This window comes from Amphiprion ocellaris, chromosome 19, assembly GCF_022539595.1.
Source record: "Amphiprion ocellaris isolate individual 3 ecotype Okinawa chromosome 19, ASM2253959v1, whole genome shotgun sequence".
Classification (NCBI taxonomy): Eukaryota; Metazoa; Chordata; class Actinopteri; family Pomacentridae; genus Amphiprion; species Amphiprion ocellaris.
The window spans coordinates 12,904,166-12,921,552 of NC_072784.1; the positions used below are offsets into that span (position 1 = coordinate 12,904,166).

A 17,387-nucleotide genomic window follows, 5' to 3' on the forward strand; every position below is an offset into this window, starting at 1 on the left:
CAGCGGGAGCGCGCTTTCCGCGTCTGGTTAGTGGACTGACAGCCAGCTGTGCGGCTACAACGACAACAACAACCTCCTGGATTTACAACTAGATTAGTGTTGTCCCCGCCACAGATCACAATCGCACCCTGTAGCTAGTTTCCCAAGTGAACACTCGACGGCTCCGAGCGGCGGTTTTTTCTGCGCTAACTAGCTAGAAGAGCATTCCTCCAACATGAATCCGATGTGTGGCAGATGTAATCTAGTCGTTTACCCCACGGAAAAAGTGAATTGTCTGGACAAGGTAAGAGCACGAAAAAACGCCTTACTCTCTATGCTTCTGTTCTAAAACGACCCCAATAGCCTAACCTCCTTTTATACCACACCCGGGTGTGTTTCTTCTCTCCTAAAGCTACACCTTTCATCCGTTTTTGTGAATGAATCGAACACCCCAACAGGACAGGTAATTCGCTAGCTAGGCATGCTAGCAGCTAGCTAACGTCTGGGAGGCGATGGCACAACAACGCGGAGGAGCGCAAATTCCGCTTTTTGTTGATAAAAAAAAAACCACTATAAGAAGCTAGAATTTTTATTCTTCATCAATAAAATGCCTCGAGGTTGTGATTTTTTTTCACCCCACAAACTAGCGTCTTCCGACAGCCTAGCCTGGTCTGGGCCTGGCTGGCACCACTGCTTTGAAGAAAACTGGTTAGCCAACGGTTATTTTTTTTTCTAGAAAACGTGTTTTGAGTTATTTTCTTTACAAATGCTAACACGTATAAGACTTTCAATCTGCTTTAGAGAATAATATAGCCCCATTTTTTGCTTTTTAAAATGTCTTTAGTGCTTTTCAGTACACTGATTTGGACATGTCTCTGTCCAATTCTCTGGCTAATCTATATCAGGGATGATTAGACGAGCAGCCTCGTTCAGTTTCCAGTCAAAGCAGACGCCTAATCTCAGCCCTGTGTTGCTAATCTCATCAATTTCATCCCCATAGTGAATCTGGATCTCACTAATTCACTACAACTGGAGTTAACAATGCTGCTGCACATCTCCTTCTTTATCTGTGTGGAGCTAAAGGTGACCATAATGTGTTGCTTTTACTGTAAATTGCTGCAATCAGTTGGGCTGTACCTTTACCACCAGATAAAGCCAACATCACATGGGTGGGGTCTGTTTGCTTGGCACATGGGTGGTTATATTTATGTATCTTTTTACCAACGCAGGGCTCGGGGCAAAGTAGATAATTTGCCTAATGGACACCTGAATGGCTATTGAAAATCAATCCCTGTTGAGACGTGCTTATCTGTCGGCGTTGACAGGCGAGGAACGTGGAGAAAGAGCTCACAAAGCACTTTATCTAAAGTAACATCAGCTCCTGACTGGATGCATTACTTCTCTGCTGCATGGTTGTGACTAATGTTTTCCCCAAAGGGCCCTGAACTGGGATTGATTCACCCCAGAACCCCTTCTTCATGCAACCAACAATCCAAGATTAGCAGGCACGTTTAACCTTGTATTACAAGTTATGCTGTTGTGAGGCTGGTTATTGATGGGGAATCAGATTGCCACAAGTACAGCCTGAATGTGCTGTGGAATCTGCCCTGAAGCAGAGTGCATTCCAGCAGACAGACACTCCCATAAAACGTGCTCTGTCAGAGGCCTGCTGTGGCATCTCCCAGCTCTGAACCGAGCTCAGGAGGGTAGCCTGCCGTCTGTCTTTGCTGCCATTCTGCATCAGCGCTCACATCTTCAGGCATGCCAAAATAGCCTCTCCTTGCCCCTCTCTGAGCCACTCTTGTTTGTTTTAAGCAAGCCGAGGCTGCTTTGGCTGAGGATTTTTCCGTGTGCTAGGCTAGCTCAGGTGAAAGCAGCCGAGCCGAGGCTCCTGCCACTGCTGCATTGGTATTCTCGGCCAATACCTTTTACCTGACACATCTCCCTCTGTAATATACCTCCCTTTTTGGAGGCCAAGCCACAGAGGCTTGTTTGTCTGTCAGCTGCATTCCAGTTTAGCAGGGCAGGGCCAGGCAGAAGGAGCGGGCAGCCGAGCACATGTAAAGGCAGGAAGTGAATTTTGGTCGAGGCTCTCGCTGCTAACGGTTTTGCCTTCTCATTTGGCTTGCCTTTAGAGCTAAAAATGCTTGCTGGCTGTAAGAGATGCATATTTGGCTCGAGTACGAGGCTCATATCTATCAGACTGGCTTTTTGTAGCTTCAGTTGAGGACAGCTGTTGAACTGCAGCCAATGAAAGTTGTAACAAGGAAGTGTTCTTATTTACCAGTGCTTTAGACACAAACAAGCAAATATGCAATGTCTGGGTTAATAAAAATGATTTGTTTGAATCCTTTTAAGATGAATAGCAACGTTGAGCAATCATGAAATGTGTATTTTCAGCATAAATTTTAGAATCCATGTTGAGTGGTTCACTCATCTCTGCTGGAGTTTCTATGTACTTACTGTTGTTACATGCTGTTTGCATTTTCTGTGACTGAATTACAGAGCCTGTCCCGACCTGCAGGTGAAGCAACACTGTCTTCTTACAACTTTGAGGCGATTTATTAATGTTTAACTGTGACATATGTGTCATTATGCCTTAGATTATGAAGTAGTAAACCCAGTTCCCTGGGTAGCAAATCAGCTGCTATAAAAGTATTTTTAAAAATGTCTATGAATAATGTGAGAAACCTTTCATTGTGTTCTGACAGCTCATCTTTTATTAACCAAGTAGGAAAAACAAACATTGCCTTTGGCTCTTAGATATGTGTTTTTGGCTTGTGAATATGTTAGCAGTGTCACAACATCTTGATGAGTGTTTCAATGCCAGCGAGATTTTCTTCTGTTTGCTCATATCAGACACAGTTTTTATGTTGTCTCCCACAGGACTCCCAAGTTTAACAGGTAATTCACAACCCCACTCTAAACAAAGCAGCCCTTTGGTAGAAAAGAAAGCCAAAAGAAGTGCGGATGGACAGAAGCCAGCAGGGAGGGTATTGCCTTTATATCAGCATGTCATGGAAAGCTTTTACAGTCAGCCTGCTATCTTGCTTTTCACACAGTCTCAAATGTTCAGTTCCTATTAAAGTGGTTGCAGTAATCAGATTATCTTCACTATCTGCCTGTATCCGACACATTTTGTAGTTCTGTACTCCCTCGCTGACCCGTGTCCATTTTCACTGTTACTTAACAACTTGGTTGCTCTGTTAGTTGGCTGCTCTGGAGGATTTCTGGTTAAGATGTGAGCTTCAATTGTGCTGCTGTTTCAATTTCAGGAAATTGCCAGATAAAGAGGTTGAAGGTCAGAATATATTCATGTTGAGCAGCTCTGTACAGTCCATACTGTATGAAAGGGATTATAGCATGCTCTCCATACCTATATGTACACACATGACATTAAGAAGTGCTCTTGTTAGAAATCACCACAACTTTTTCTAGCTCACAGAGCAGTCTGCTGCATGTAATCAATAAACAATTTGCTATTTGTAGTTTAATCTCAAGCAACATAGTAATTCTGCAAGAGTTGAACATTGTCTGTTTGCTATGAACACTTTTCCCAAACCTTAGTTTGAGAGGAATTTGTCTGCCGCCCTATATTTAGACAGATTATTCTGAGAGCTGATTCATGTTGTCCAAATGCCACAGGAGGTGAGGAATCTGTGCAGCCACCACCAGTCACCTCCTTTTCATGACTCACAGACACAAATGCACATTACAGACAAAATCACCTGAGGTGTTGACTCAACAGCGAACGGCCAGGTACTTCTCGTCTGAGCATTTAATCAGAAAAGGGAACCAGTGTTTTGTTTTCTGTCACCAGCTTTACTTATAGCAGCACAAAAATTCCAGTTTCTCATTGCTGCACCGCCTTACAGTAAGATTCATTGAAAAGGTGGCAAAGAGACAGGTTTATCCTCGGCAAGCCTTAAAACATGACATCGTAACAGAGCTGCACGATTTGTTATGCACATGATTTATGACAAAGCAGAAGTGTTTGACGTTTCACCTTAACTGTGTTCATCTCTCATCCTTTCTGGAAGGATTATTTTAATCTCCTAGCTGGGTGGAAGTATGTGTGTGTTACTCGGTGCACATCATAGTCTGGAGTGTAGGTAATTGCATACCCTAGTCTACCATAGGCTGTCTGCTCAAATCACCGTCTTCCTGCTGGCCAGCAACAAAGCCCTGGGCTGGGGTACAATGTATGGCATCAGGTAGACTAATAATTAACCAGCATGGATTAATGAGTTTCCGCTATTAGCACCAGCCAGATGTGGGCACTTTGTCTTTAGGCATGTACTGTCTTATACAGGAATAATCTTCCACTCTCACTGAGCTGCTGTAGTGTGTATATGTGTGTCTTTGTGTTGTCTTGGGTTTATTTAGCCACTATTGGAGTGAAAGCGCCATCATAACATAATTCAAACTGCCTACTGAACCACTAAAAGCGCAACAACAAAGTTGTTTAGATTGAAATTAATTGCTACTGATTTAACCAGGAGTTCTAAAACATTTCATCAGGGCCCCACGAGATGTCTTTCAGTGTAACAAGGCACTAAATTCATCTGATGCTTAATGTGGCGATTAGCAGAGGACTGGACCGTGCAAATCCATTTAACGAGGGTTGAAGATTGCAAAGATATTAATATTTTCTTCCAAAAATAGCATGATATTATCAGAAATTAATCCAGATAGAAAATTTTGCCAAGCTATTTGTCTGCTCAACTAGTCACTCAGTAGGTATTTTCCCAATCAATGTTTCTACTGAAATTACATGACGGCAATGGTTTTCTGAATTTGTTGCTGTGGTCACTGGACCAGAAGCAAGTGAGTAATCTGCCCTGTTTAGATTACACGCTAATGCTGACATAGGAAGTGGTTGATCCCAGCAGCATTTTAATGCCTTAAGCCCAACACTTAATTGTCTCCTATCTGATTCTAGTTTGTGTGTGAGAGCATGCTTCTGGTCAGTCTCTCACTACCTGTCCCTCTGTGTGTGCTGTCTAAAGTTGTGTTGACCTCCCATAGCTGCAGGGTTTTTGTCCAGGCCCACTTGGATTTCACTGAGAGAGCTGTGAGGCTGACTGAGCATTTTTTACTGTTGTCTGGAGCTCTGGACCCTCGCTGACACACATGCATCATGTGCCGAGACACGTAACCTACATACAGCGCGGCTCTACACTCATGTTGAGACGCATGGTTAATACTCATACATATAGGCGTACATGTGTCCTTGTGCTGCACTGATGCAGGGAGACAGAGCTGTTTTTTTTTTTTTTTTTTTATATGGGTGTTTTATTTCTAGGGCTCCATCTCTGCAGTGTCCTCATTTTCCAGCTGACTGCCAGATCCTGCCTTGGCACCCAAGAGTCAGGTTTTCCTCGAGCTGGACAAGGCTAACTGCTGGATGGCCTCTATAACACACATTTGAAATGTGCCTCAGCCACCCAAGTCTGTCCCTTTCTTTGCAACTGGCATCGATTTGTCTTAGTCTTAGATGTAATAGACTGTACAGTAATTTTGGTTCAGCTGAGATAAATGACTGGTCGTGTCTAGGATTAGAATGCATCTTAAATGTGTCTCGAGTGACCACTTGTCTTTATATTTCACCTCCCTGAGCCCATTTGATTTTTTTTTTCAGTGGGAACCTGCATCCACTGCTGCACATTATAAATATAAATGCGTGTCCGGCCTCACAGCTATAGAAGAGGCCTGCGGTGGCTGAATCAAATTTAAAGTTAACCAAGTGGTCCTTTAACCCTGTGATCCCCAAGCAGTTTCTAGGTGTCACATTTTTGCTCAATATGGGCTCATTTTTAACTGGAAGATAGAGTCCTGCACCTTTATGGAAATACCATAACAATTGTTAGACATGGAGAGAATGCAGAAATGTCTTCTGTGAAAAAAAGTAGAATTTCTTTGATTATTTATTGCACAAAGTTGAAAATGCAAACTTGAATCGCCATGTACAACATTTTTCCAAGTGTTCACAGATGTTTCCGATACTGGAAAAAAAAATGCTGGCTCTACATACTATAGAGAATTTATTACTGACATTTTTGAGTTATTTCCATACTTGTCTCCTTTCTGCTCTTTTGTAGCCGAACAATCTCTGAATTTTTGGCATGTTATTGTTCATTGCAGCGGAGTCACGTATGGTTTCTCATCTGTGCAGATTAGTACAGAATTCTTAGTTGTTTTTTTTTATAGAATCTGGTTAGTTAAAATGATTTGCTTTAAATGAAGACATGCAGAATAACATGTTTTTGATTAATATCATGATTTTAAGCTTGGGTTTGGTTATTTTTCTGACTGAACTAGAACTGGAATTGTTACTTTTTGCACAGCTCGGTTAGTGTAAATTATTTATTATTGGCAACTATTTAGCTGAGACATGCAGAAAAAGCAATTTGATTAAATGCAACCTGCACAGTTTACAGGATTAGTTTAAGGACCATCCAACAGTTGAAAATCTGATCATTCTTTGGATTTTTACACATTCCGGCCTTGACAAATAGTGCAATATGGTGATTTTTCAAAGACACCACACCATACAAACCTGCCCATGGATTTGGGGGTTCAAGAGGTTTATCTGTTGATATCTTTAAGTTTTAATATTCACCTCATACTGCAACTGTTAACACCTGACTCCCTCCAAATGTTGCAGCATGATCTTTTCAGCACCTGCGTTCAGATTTGCCTGCTTATGATTTTTTTCTTTCCAAGAGACAGTCTGGTTTGAACAGCTTGAGCAGCCGCCTGTTACCTGTCACCTGAGAGGGTCGTGTTATCCATATGAAGGTGGGGGGTGACGAGGGCTGTCCTGTTGGAATGTGGGTTAGCAGGTTGGGCGAGGCTTAGGAATAGTTTGTTGCGTTCAGCAAGCTTGTGCTTTGGAATATACCCAAGGCCAATATTTACTCTGGGAAACAACCTAAGTGTCGAAGTCCGGCCTGAGCTCATCGACTCACCTGATTCTTCAGCATTCGCGCTATCACTTCAGGATTTCACTTTAACAGTTTATTCCTGTTTTTGGTTTTCTGCAAGATTGGGAATTGAAAATGTGATACTGTGCTGCTGCTGCATTGTAAGCAGATGAACCAGACGGTATACATGCAAAGATGGCAGCCACCACAGCTGCAAATCAGCTGAAGCTAGAGGAAATGGAATCTGCCAGCAGAATGTTGTTGTTTGTAGAGGGATTTTGCCATTGCAGTTCTGGCCAGAACAATGAAGCGGCAGAGCAGTGGAAAGAGTAACACAACGTGTCCATCTGCAACTCCCTCAGGCCCCGACTGGGTTGTAGCCGGATAAGGAGTTTGCATTCGAAGGCTTGGCCCAGTGTGTTTGGCTGTGGATCACAGCTCCACTGAACAGAGACCAGGCCCGGTTTCCACTGGGAGCCTCGTCTTTTGAATGTCTCTGTACAATATTGCTTGCCCACAGCTACAAACACTGATGTCAAACACATACATACACTTGGTCGTTGTCAGTGCATACCACCCTGGGTGGTCTCTTCCATCCAGACAGAACAGACAAGACTTTTCTTAAAAACAGCCTGAAGCTATTCTTTAGTTTTTCGATAAAGTCTGAAGTGAACAGCTCATTGTGTTTGGTCATGTTTCCATATATAACATAGCCATGACTGCGATTACTGACAGCAGACCTCAACGTCTTTGTGATTTACTGCCAGCTGTGTATCAAAGCTGAAACACATGCTACATTATCAGACAGTATCACGACATGTGAGGAAATGATGAATGTTTCTGTCAGTGATGCCCGCCTTTACCCTAAGTAGAATCAAATCAGCGATGTGCATGTGTTTTTTAAAGAGAAATGCTCAGAAAATGATGTTGCACTTTCTGTAGTTTTATCCTGTGTTTTGAATCAGCTTTTCTGTGCAGTTTGTTTGGAAGATTAGTGTTTTGTGTGTGGGCAATTGGTGTGGAAAGTGATAAAGAGTGGGTGAAAGAATGAGAGGGATGGCAGAGTGCCTTGAGGCCATGTTAATAAGGACTCCCTCTTTCTTTTCTCTCCCATTCTTTTTTTTCCTCTCTCAGTGTCTTTGCACTCCTCCCTTCCCGTCCCTTGATGATAGCAGGAGAAGCCAGATCATTGCTTCACTCTGGCGTTTTCTCTCTCCCTCCCCTTTGCTTGCTCCCTTCCTCTTGCTTTCTCCAGCTCCTTCCTTTCATGTTTCCTCCAATCCTCCCTCCCTCAATCCCTCTTTGAACCCTCAGGCCGCAGATCAGCCCAGTGCCAGGAGAGCGAAGGGGAAGGAGGCGAGAGGGCGAGTGGGTGGGAGAAAGGGAGAAAGGGTGGTGACCGAGATATAGGTGCAGTTTCATACAAAGATAGATAGACGAGCTAAAGAAGCATGCAGAGATGGATGGAAAGAAAGCCAAAGGGCAGCACCTCTATTGTTGTGTATATATAGAAAACAACACAAACTTAACATCCAAGGTGTGAAAATTCATGAGCATAGAGGCGATAGTGACAATACAAGCTTGTCTGTCACCAACTTTGCCACACACACCAGTTCAGCGGTTTGCTTATAAATAGTAACCGTACGATTTGGTAGCAAAGGGGAAGTTAGTGTCTGTGGAACTGTTCAGCGCCAGCGTGCAAAAACTACATTGCTTCACCTTCCTTTCACCCAGTCCTAACAGTCACCATGTCCATGCCTTACTCATTCAACTCCTGTGCATGTTGTTTTTGTGTTTGGCATGCAGGTAAAAGTAAAATGAATGCCACAAATTTTCCTTCCCTTAACTTGCAATGTCCTCTGTGTTTCTGACAGTATTGGCATAAAGGATGCTTCAGCTGCGAGGTCTGCAAAATGACTCTAAACATGAAGAATTACAAAGGCTTCGAGAAGAGACCATACTGCAATGCGTAAGTCATCCCTAAGTCATCATTTTGTGTTTGTCAGCGAGCCTGTCTCGTGTTTTATCCTCATCCTGCATCCCAAAGACACTGACAGCAGTGTTTAATCTGTCCACAGCCTGAAATAGGACTCTGTAAGTGTGATTGTGCATGCTGCAACCCAGCTACGGCCCCTTTCTCCCTCCTGTGCTGTTTATCTGTGACTATTCCAGCTCCCCCCCCAGAGAAAAGGCCTATATGTGGTGTGGGAAAGTGCCTCCCTCCTCCTCCTCAGTGGGGAAAAGGGGGGTATCAACAAAGGAAATTCCTGAAGTTCCTCTACAGTGACACAAGCGGACACTGAAGACTAGCATGTCCACTCACGCTTCGGCACATACTCATTTGCTAACGGCTCATCGGGAATCCATGGAATCCCCCTCTCTCGTTACTTATAATGATTTTCTCCTCCCCTGTGAGTGTGTTTGTCAGACTTGGACAGTGAGTGCATGTTCTGAGAGGGAATGCAGAGGGAAGGCTTCATGTTCAGACAAGCTCTTCCACTTAACTGCCATTTTATTGCAAGAGAAAAAAGCAAAGAAGACATGCTATTATTGTCATTTTCACCTAGTGTTGCACATTATACTGATACTAGAAAGATACCGCAATACCCTGCCATTAAAAGCTATACTATCCCCTATGTTATTCGTAAAGAAAAGAATGAAAGTGATTTAATAGAAGCTTGTTTGTGTCTGTGGCACTCTGCTGTCACGTTCTTCAGACATAGTAGGCATGCAAACCACTGTTTTACTTTTCGCATTAGCCTACTCCAGCTTTCATGGGGGCAGAACAGGAGTCATGCCTGCATAAACAAGTGCAAACTATCCACTAGGGATTGACCACTATGGTTTTCCAGGGCTGATTATTGGTAATCAAGACAATTACTGATGGTAATATTTTGAATTACTACTACTGTATATGTACAACAGATATGAGTCATGACGCCTGCATGTCACGTGGCATTACAAGGCTCTTCTCTGTTTATTCTGAGATTGATTGACTGAAATCGTCAGCACAGCAGATGTCTTAGCCAAGCTTCATCAGCAAAATAAGTTCCAGTTGCACTAACACCAAGTGAATTATTTGGGCATTTGTGTACACTTGTGGTGTTTATTACAACTTTTTTAACATCTGCTAACTCACCTTTGAAATACAGCTTGGCTAATTCACTGGAACTGCTTCGCTCTGCAAATTTTGCTCTGTAAATGAGATAGGCTGTGACATGTAGCGAATCAGACAGAGCTGTGAGATGACTGCATCAGACCCTAAGTAGCACATTTATTTTACTGATAATCATAGAAATGCTTAATATGAGCCCCAGTAATCTGCCATGCCACTGATCGGTGGATTTCTACTGTTGCTTACATTGCTCACAAAGTAGATGCACAAAGCAAAATGTGACATTATTTCACAAACAGATGACTGTCAAGGTGGGCCCACAGTCACCACAAAGCTCATCTATAAAAATAGTTTGAAACTTAAACTGAGGGAGCCACCATGTCTAACTTACCAAAGCAACTCAGCGTTCGCGCTACTGCAAGCTGTAAAAAAATCAGGTGCTCACAAGCATAGATATCAACGGCACTAGTTCTAAATGGTCAACTAAACTCCTGCAGAACTAGTGAATGCGGCTGATTATAAATGTGCACTAATATACTGCTCCCACAAGGCTTTAACCTCTTTATTGGCAGTAGCGTGGAGTGACCTGTAAAGAGCGGGTCATAATGAAGAGTTCATCCGGGTCTGATAGGATATGAAAATGTATGAGCACACTGCGCTACAATAATTCTTTTCATATCTTCCACTGCTTTACATGCACACTGTTAAAATAGTTTGTCATATTTTCCTGTGTATGTCTTAGGGTTTTGCTGTGGTATCATTTCAATATTGGTTTTGTATCCAAGTGTAATTTATTTTTGTGACAGCAGTTTCCATCCTGACAACTCAGTGGCACTACAATAGCTTGTGATCAGCCGTTTGTATATGATTTGGCTTCTTTCATGATTAATACCAGAAACTAGTCTAGAAACATGATGCTTTATTTTGTCTCCGTGTCCTACATAAGGAAAAACTAGATGTTGTTCTTTTTCATGGAGCATAATATTTGCTCGTCCATATGTCTGGATCAAGCGTCCCTTTTCCATGCTTGTAGTAGGGATTAAAGATTAAATCAGTAAAAATGCAAAGCAATTTTCCTCTCACTGTATCCATCCAAATTTGACTGCTGAATTGCTTTTGTTGTGCGTTGTTGCTGTTAAAAGATGTTCTCCATCAGGCAGTACAGGTGTTCGTGGGTTTGGTGTGAATATTTTTTAAAAGTTCCCTGGAAACCCAAGAGCTTCCCCATTTCTCCTTGAATTACTTGCTTTTTTTCTTGGCTTTTCATGTTCATGAAGCTGAGTCACACTTCTCAGGAAAATAGTGCATTTTCTCTCAAATTGGAGCACTTCTTGCTCCATGAAAGGCTGCAATTTAACCCGGGAAAGAACTGCTTGATATGAGAAGCAAAAACGACATGCATGCAAATAAGTTCCAAGTTAAACAAAAGATTTATCCGTTCACAGGTGATAATGTACACCTGTACTCGCATGTAAGCTGGAAATGTCATGTAAAAGACTTTTATTCATTGCAGACAGGTGTTACAAATGATAACAAAATAATGGCTCACAGTGTCCGAGCTAGTATGCACAATACTAAAACCCTGAAACTGAAGCAACTAAATGGAATTAATCCATTGTTAATGTCATCTAATATACATGTGCTTTTCTTACTGTACTACAGGAATGTCTGTGTTTTTTAAATTGTGCTGAATAGGGACCAAATTTGCATTGTAGGTGCATTTTTGGCTCCAAACTTACTCATTAAAACCGTACACTCAGGCTGCACCCACATAGCTGTTGTCATTACGTTATTATGGCTGAGCCTAAGTGATGCTTGGGACTCAGGTGAGAGTCGGAGCAGAGGTCTAATGAGCCATAAGAAGTGAAAACACCTATGTGCAGGCCTAATTATAAGTTAAATTAGATAATAATACATGGTAATTTTAAATATAGTAGTAAGCATCTCTTTCATCATTTCTGTTTTCCAGATTTAACGTTAAACCATGACGCTCATTCCTACTTTCACTTTAATTCATTGACATTTAGATTCAGTTGTTAGCTAGGCTATTCAGTGTTTTAGGGACAAAACACTGTTTTTTTGCATTTACACATTTGAATAAATAGAACTGCATTTACTTCTGTACTGTGCTGTTTTCGTGCCAGTGTGAGACTTTAAGATTTTGCCTTACTTGAATTTCGTGCATTTACTAGAGACAATATTTAAAACTGATTGTACAAAAATGCCTCACTCTGCTGAACATCTGCTTATTGATAAACACTACAATTTGCAGATGCTCATAAATGCTTTGCATACAGGCTACAGTAAAAGCTATCTGTGCACAAGATGCTTCTGTTATTTTCTCTGTGCAAAGCAACTCAGTTGTTTCCTTCTAATGTCACACTTGCCCAAGTTGATAGTGATTTTTATCTACAGTATGAGTCTTTGACAGTATGTTCAGAGTTATGTATGAGCAGAGCATGCACTTTAAATGTCAGTATCACAGTTAATCATGTTCATTTAACCGTAGAAGTCAAAATTGCGACCATGATTTATGATTATTATTCAATTAATTGTGCAATCTGGCTATCACTTCTGTTCGCTGCAGACTAACGTGGCTCCTTCTTTTCCCTTTCCTGCTTCCGATGTTCCCTCCACGAGGGATCCAGGCCCATCAGAGCCTGTTTATTATGCCTCTTCCCGTTTGTTTTAAACAAGCCTTGTTCGAGTAAACATCATCAGTGGAAGAGCCTCCTGCTTCAGGAAAAAGAACGCATGCTATGTTCTCTGTTATTATTCCGTGGGATAGCTGCTTCATCATTACTCCTCTCTATTTGTCCTTTGTAATTGATATAAGTGTTGTTTGTTTTCATTCTCATCCCTCTAAACTCTTCCCTGAGAATCTCATTCCTGTTTAGATGCAGTAGAGTGTGGGAGATTTAGGAGGACAGATTCCAACGGAAACTATAGACTCAAACGCTGGGACTCTGCCTTAATGACTGAGTCTGATGTTAATTTGGACATTAATCTGTCACAAATTTCCTGATTTAGTGCTATCATTTACAGTGCCTTCCGGTTTCTTTCCATGTGAGAGCTCCTTGAATCATGATGTTGTTAATAAACAACCAGTTTGGATTAGGGATGCAGATTCTAAACAACTTCCTGCACTAATAGTCAGCCACAATAATTGTAGATTTAATTTCACATGCTAATAAAACCATTTTTAACCACTGACACTTACCATGAAATCAACTCGGTTGAATTGAGAATTTAAAGAACAGATGAAATGAACGCTGGGTTACTGAATTATAAACGGCAAAAATAATGACTTCTTTCACAATCCAAAGCATTAAACACAAAAAATCTGCTATCTGTTGACATGCTTTAATCGACTAAATCATTAACGGCAATTAATCGTGTCAGAATTAATCATTATCATCACTGGCCTGGATTAAAACCACTTTCACTTTGTGGCATGACACTGCACTGTCTGTGCTGCTGTTTTTATTGATGAATTAATTCCAGCTTAACTGAAAGGTCACTGACTGAGAGGTCTAGTCAGAGAAATATCAATTGGTTTGATATACGCCGATCAGCCACAGCATTAAAACTGCTTGCATTATTTGTGTATGTCAGCCTCGTGCCTGCAAAACAATCCTGGTCTTGGAGAGCTGGTTTCTTGCTGTTCTTTTCCAGCTGTCTTTCTTCAGCGCTGTTTCTAGCAACTGCACCTACAAAACAATGAAAAATAGGCAGCAAGGATGCCAGAAAAAATATGTTGGAAAACTATGAAATATTTAAGCTTTCAAAAACTTGCAAATGTCTGTAAAATAAAATATTTTAGCAGATATAAATAGCATTAAGTGGTGTAATTTATTGTCTCACATTGTAAAAGAACAAATTACTAATTGGAAAAATACAAAATTTGAATATGGACATTATTCACAGTTTTAACAAAATGGTGAAAATCTTTATAATAAGTCAAAACATTATTTAACAATTTTCAGTCTGGATCATATTTATTTTTTGCTTTCAAATACAGGAAAATATCAGAAAAATAAGTATTTTTGCTAATTTAAAAATAGTAAAAAAAACAAACAAAAAATAACATGTTAGATTTACATTTGAATACTGTAAAAAAAACAAATTACTGTTATTTTATTTTTTTAATATAAATTTTTGATGTGGGAATTATTTACAGCTTTGACCTTTTTTAGGGTTAATGTGTAAATTTATACTTTTTTTTCTGAGATTTTGCTTTTAGCAAAACAGAGAAAATCTGTAAAATAACATTTTAAAAACAGATAGGCCTTTTTAAATCTTTAATATTCATAATTTTTCTTACTAATAATGGCAAATGTCTTAAACAATTGCAGTATTTTTGCTGGTATGAATACAGTACAGCTGAACGTTGTAAAAGAAAAAAAATTATTCTGAGACACATTTTTGATGCAGACATTTTTTACAGTTTTGGCCTGTTTTGTTTTAAATGTATAACCTGTAAATTTTTGCAGTTTTGTGTGGTTTTTGCTAATTATCATCCGTTTGTTTGTTCATTGTTCAAAAAAATTATGGTTGAATATTACTAAACAAACCTTCCATTTTTATGTGTGTGTTTTGATGAGACTTCTGATTTCATAGCTTGCTGCTCCTCAGTCAACCATTTACCTCGTTATGTTATGTTCATATTAATGAAATATTCTTGCTGAATGATGCATTACAACCTTTCCAGGTCTCACAGGGTCAAGCTGACCAGTCCGTCTCCTGGTTCCACTGTCCAAACAGGCCTCCTCCTGCACAGTAGGCAGCTTGTGTGTGGTTGTGTCTATGTGTGTGATCACACATGCGTGGCCTCCTGACTCCCTCAGTCGCACCTCCCTTCCATTTTGATCACTCCCTCTTTAGCATTTGTGCATGTGTCACCCGCTCCCGTCTGCGACTTATTACCTTGTTATACAACCTGACAGATAGATGAGTGTTCTTGTGACTCACTCGCAGCCTCAAACACGAGCAGCGCTGCACATACACACTCTGAAGCCCATTACAAGATCTCACTGAGTCACCGAGCTTACATCTGCAGCCCTCTCGTATGTTTATGCAGCAATTCACTGACCCTTAAGTGCAGCAGACAGTTTCTAAAGATGCATTGAGGATGTTAACACAGATGCTGATTGTGACTGTGTGTGTTCAGGCTACACACCCTCTTCTTCAGACAAGTGGAGGATTTTAGGCACAGTGATGCTCTGTGGAGGGAAGGGTGTTCCACCACAAACCAGGCACACCCAGCTCCAGAGCACAGATATTAGTTTCCCAGCTTTCATCAGGGGACATATCCCTGGACAAATATGGACATCATTGCTGGTAAAATAGACTACAGGGGATGTGTAAAATTTCCAAAATCCGGGCCCATTTAGAATTATTTTACCTATTTTAAGCTTGTGTCCGTACAGATATCCTCATGAAAAACTGACATTCATGTTTAACCCCCTGCACTTTAAGCAGTTTCTGGACATTTTTTACTCACTGTAGGCTTATTTTTCACTACAATATGAAGTCCTCTATATAAAATATCACTACGGAAACAGCGCAAGTATAACTGGATAAACTGAAAAATGTTTTTTGTGCGGTTTTATGAAGTTAGAATGCCATAAATTATCAAAAAGAACAAATTAAAGTTGAATTTCTTCATAAAACCTGGAATCAACTTGTGTAATGGTTCACAAGGCCTCACAGGTGTTACCAAGCCTGGAAAATTGTCTGCTTTCAATATTATAGGTATTTTACTGTTTAGACTTTTAATTTGTTTCGATACTTCAGGCTGTGTAAACAAAGCCTGCAGTTCAGCCTGAACATATTTTTGGCATGTGACTTCATGTCATAGCTGAGTCACACATTGCTTTTTGATTCCGCAAAAGGAGCACAGACATAATTAAGTTAGCGTAAGTGGTTTGTTTATGGCAGAATTCTAAGCGCAACATGTAGAATAAAGTCATGTTGATGATATATGAGGTGCACATCTCTGCTCTGTGTAAACACAGCCTGCAGTTTAGCCCAAAGTCTCAGAATTTTTATCATGTAAATGTTGGTACCAGCTAACACAGTTACAACTTGATGATTGTGCCTTTGAGTGTAGCATTTTCTGAATTTTACAAAATCTTTTTAGTGCAAATGCTTTCTTTTTGGCAGATTTGTAAATGTAGCATGTAGAATAAAATGATTTTGAGAATTCAGTAGGGCTATTTGGTCCTTCTACTTTAAAAGAATGTATTCTAAAAAAATGTTTCAACAAGATTAGAAATCAGTAGCACTCTTATTGAATGGAAACGAAAAGCATTAGACAACAGCCTTTTTCATAGCAGAAAAGCCGCTTCATGTGCAATATAGCAGACAGAATATTTGCATTCAGCATTAGCAAGTGTCACTCATATGACGAACAAAAAAAAACCTAGCCTGTCTCTGTAGGAAAGCGTGTATTTGCTCCTGTGATTACTTTTCTCAGAACAATGAAAGCCTACTTTCATTTGCATCATTGGATTATGTTGTCAACGTACCAAACCACTATATCTGAATATTGCACATAGATGTCGTTGCAAGAAAATGAGTGTTATCAGGCGTGAAAGGCCAGTGTGAGAGTACACAGACCAGCCTGTGTGATAGATGGATGCAGAAACAGAGCAAGTGTTGGGGGTTGTTACTTTGCAGAGCTTGAACTTTAGTCAACTTCTGCTCCTGTTTAGATGTAACTATATTGATTTTCCACTTCCCACTGCATAAAATTATCCTCAGGGTTTATTTACAGTGACTTGTGAATATTTTTTTCAACAGTACTTAATGTACAATCCGTCAACTGTTAATTTTATACGTCCTATAATCACATCAGGACAAATGATAATTCAGTTTGCTGTCCACGTTGTCAAAGAAACAGTAAACATATTGCCTAAGTGGGTTACCCAGAGGCGTGGATAGCGGTTAAAGATTTTTGAGGTCACCCGGCGCCCTGAGGCACACTGGGAAATGCAGTCCATATGAGCGTTAGATAAGGCTCTGGCCTCATGCCATGTGAGTTTGTTGCCTTCAGGACCACACTGAACTGGCAAGCAGTGTTATTTGTGGACCCGCCGGCTACTTTTGAACGAAAGCCTCCAGTGTATAAAATCAGTCACTTATGCCTCGCACACACTCACCACTGATAACAAGTTCAGCCGATCAATAACTGAGCCTGTGATGGATGTCTTCTGGAATGATGCTGCATGTCTGCATGGAAGCTGAGCGTTTATTCGAATGTGTTTGTATTTGTTGTATTTGTTCCAGACAGAGCATTTTATTCTCAGCGAGAAGAGGTCAGGCGGATCTGAGACTGCTGAGAAAATTCCCAGAATCCATTGAGA

General features: G+C 40.7%; 1 protein-coding gene across 2 annotated transcripts in view; it reads left to right on the plus strand.

Annotated features, from left to right (window-relative positions):
• lasp1 (LIM and SH3 protein 1) overlaps positions 1 to 17,387 on the plus strand; it is a 35,424-nt gene continuing 18,037 nt past the window's right edge. The window contains exons 1-2 of one of the 2 annotated variants that reach the window (XM_023278711.3): positions 1 to 283; positions 8,780 to 8,874. In XM_023278711.3, coding sequence (XP_023134479.1) covers positions 215 to 283; positions 8,780 to 8,874 — 164 coding nt within the window. In that variant the 5' untranslated portion in view covers positions 1 to 214. The remainder of the gene's footprint in view (positions 284 to 8,779; positions 8,875 to 17,387) is intronic. The other variant, XM_023278712.3, reaches the window with a different exon arrangement.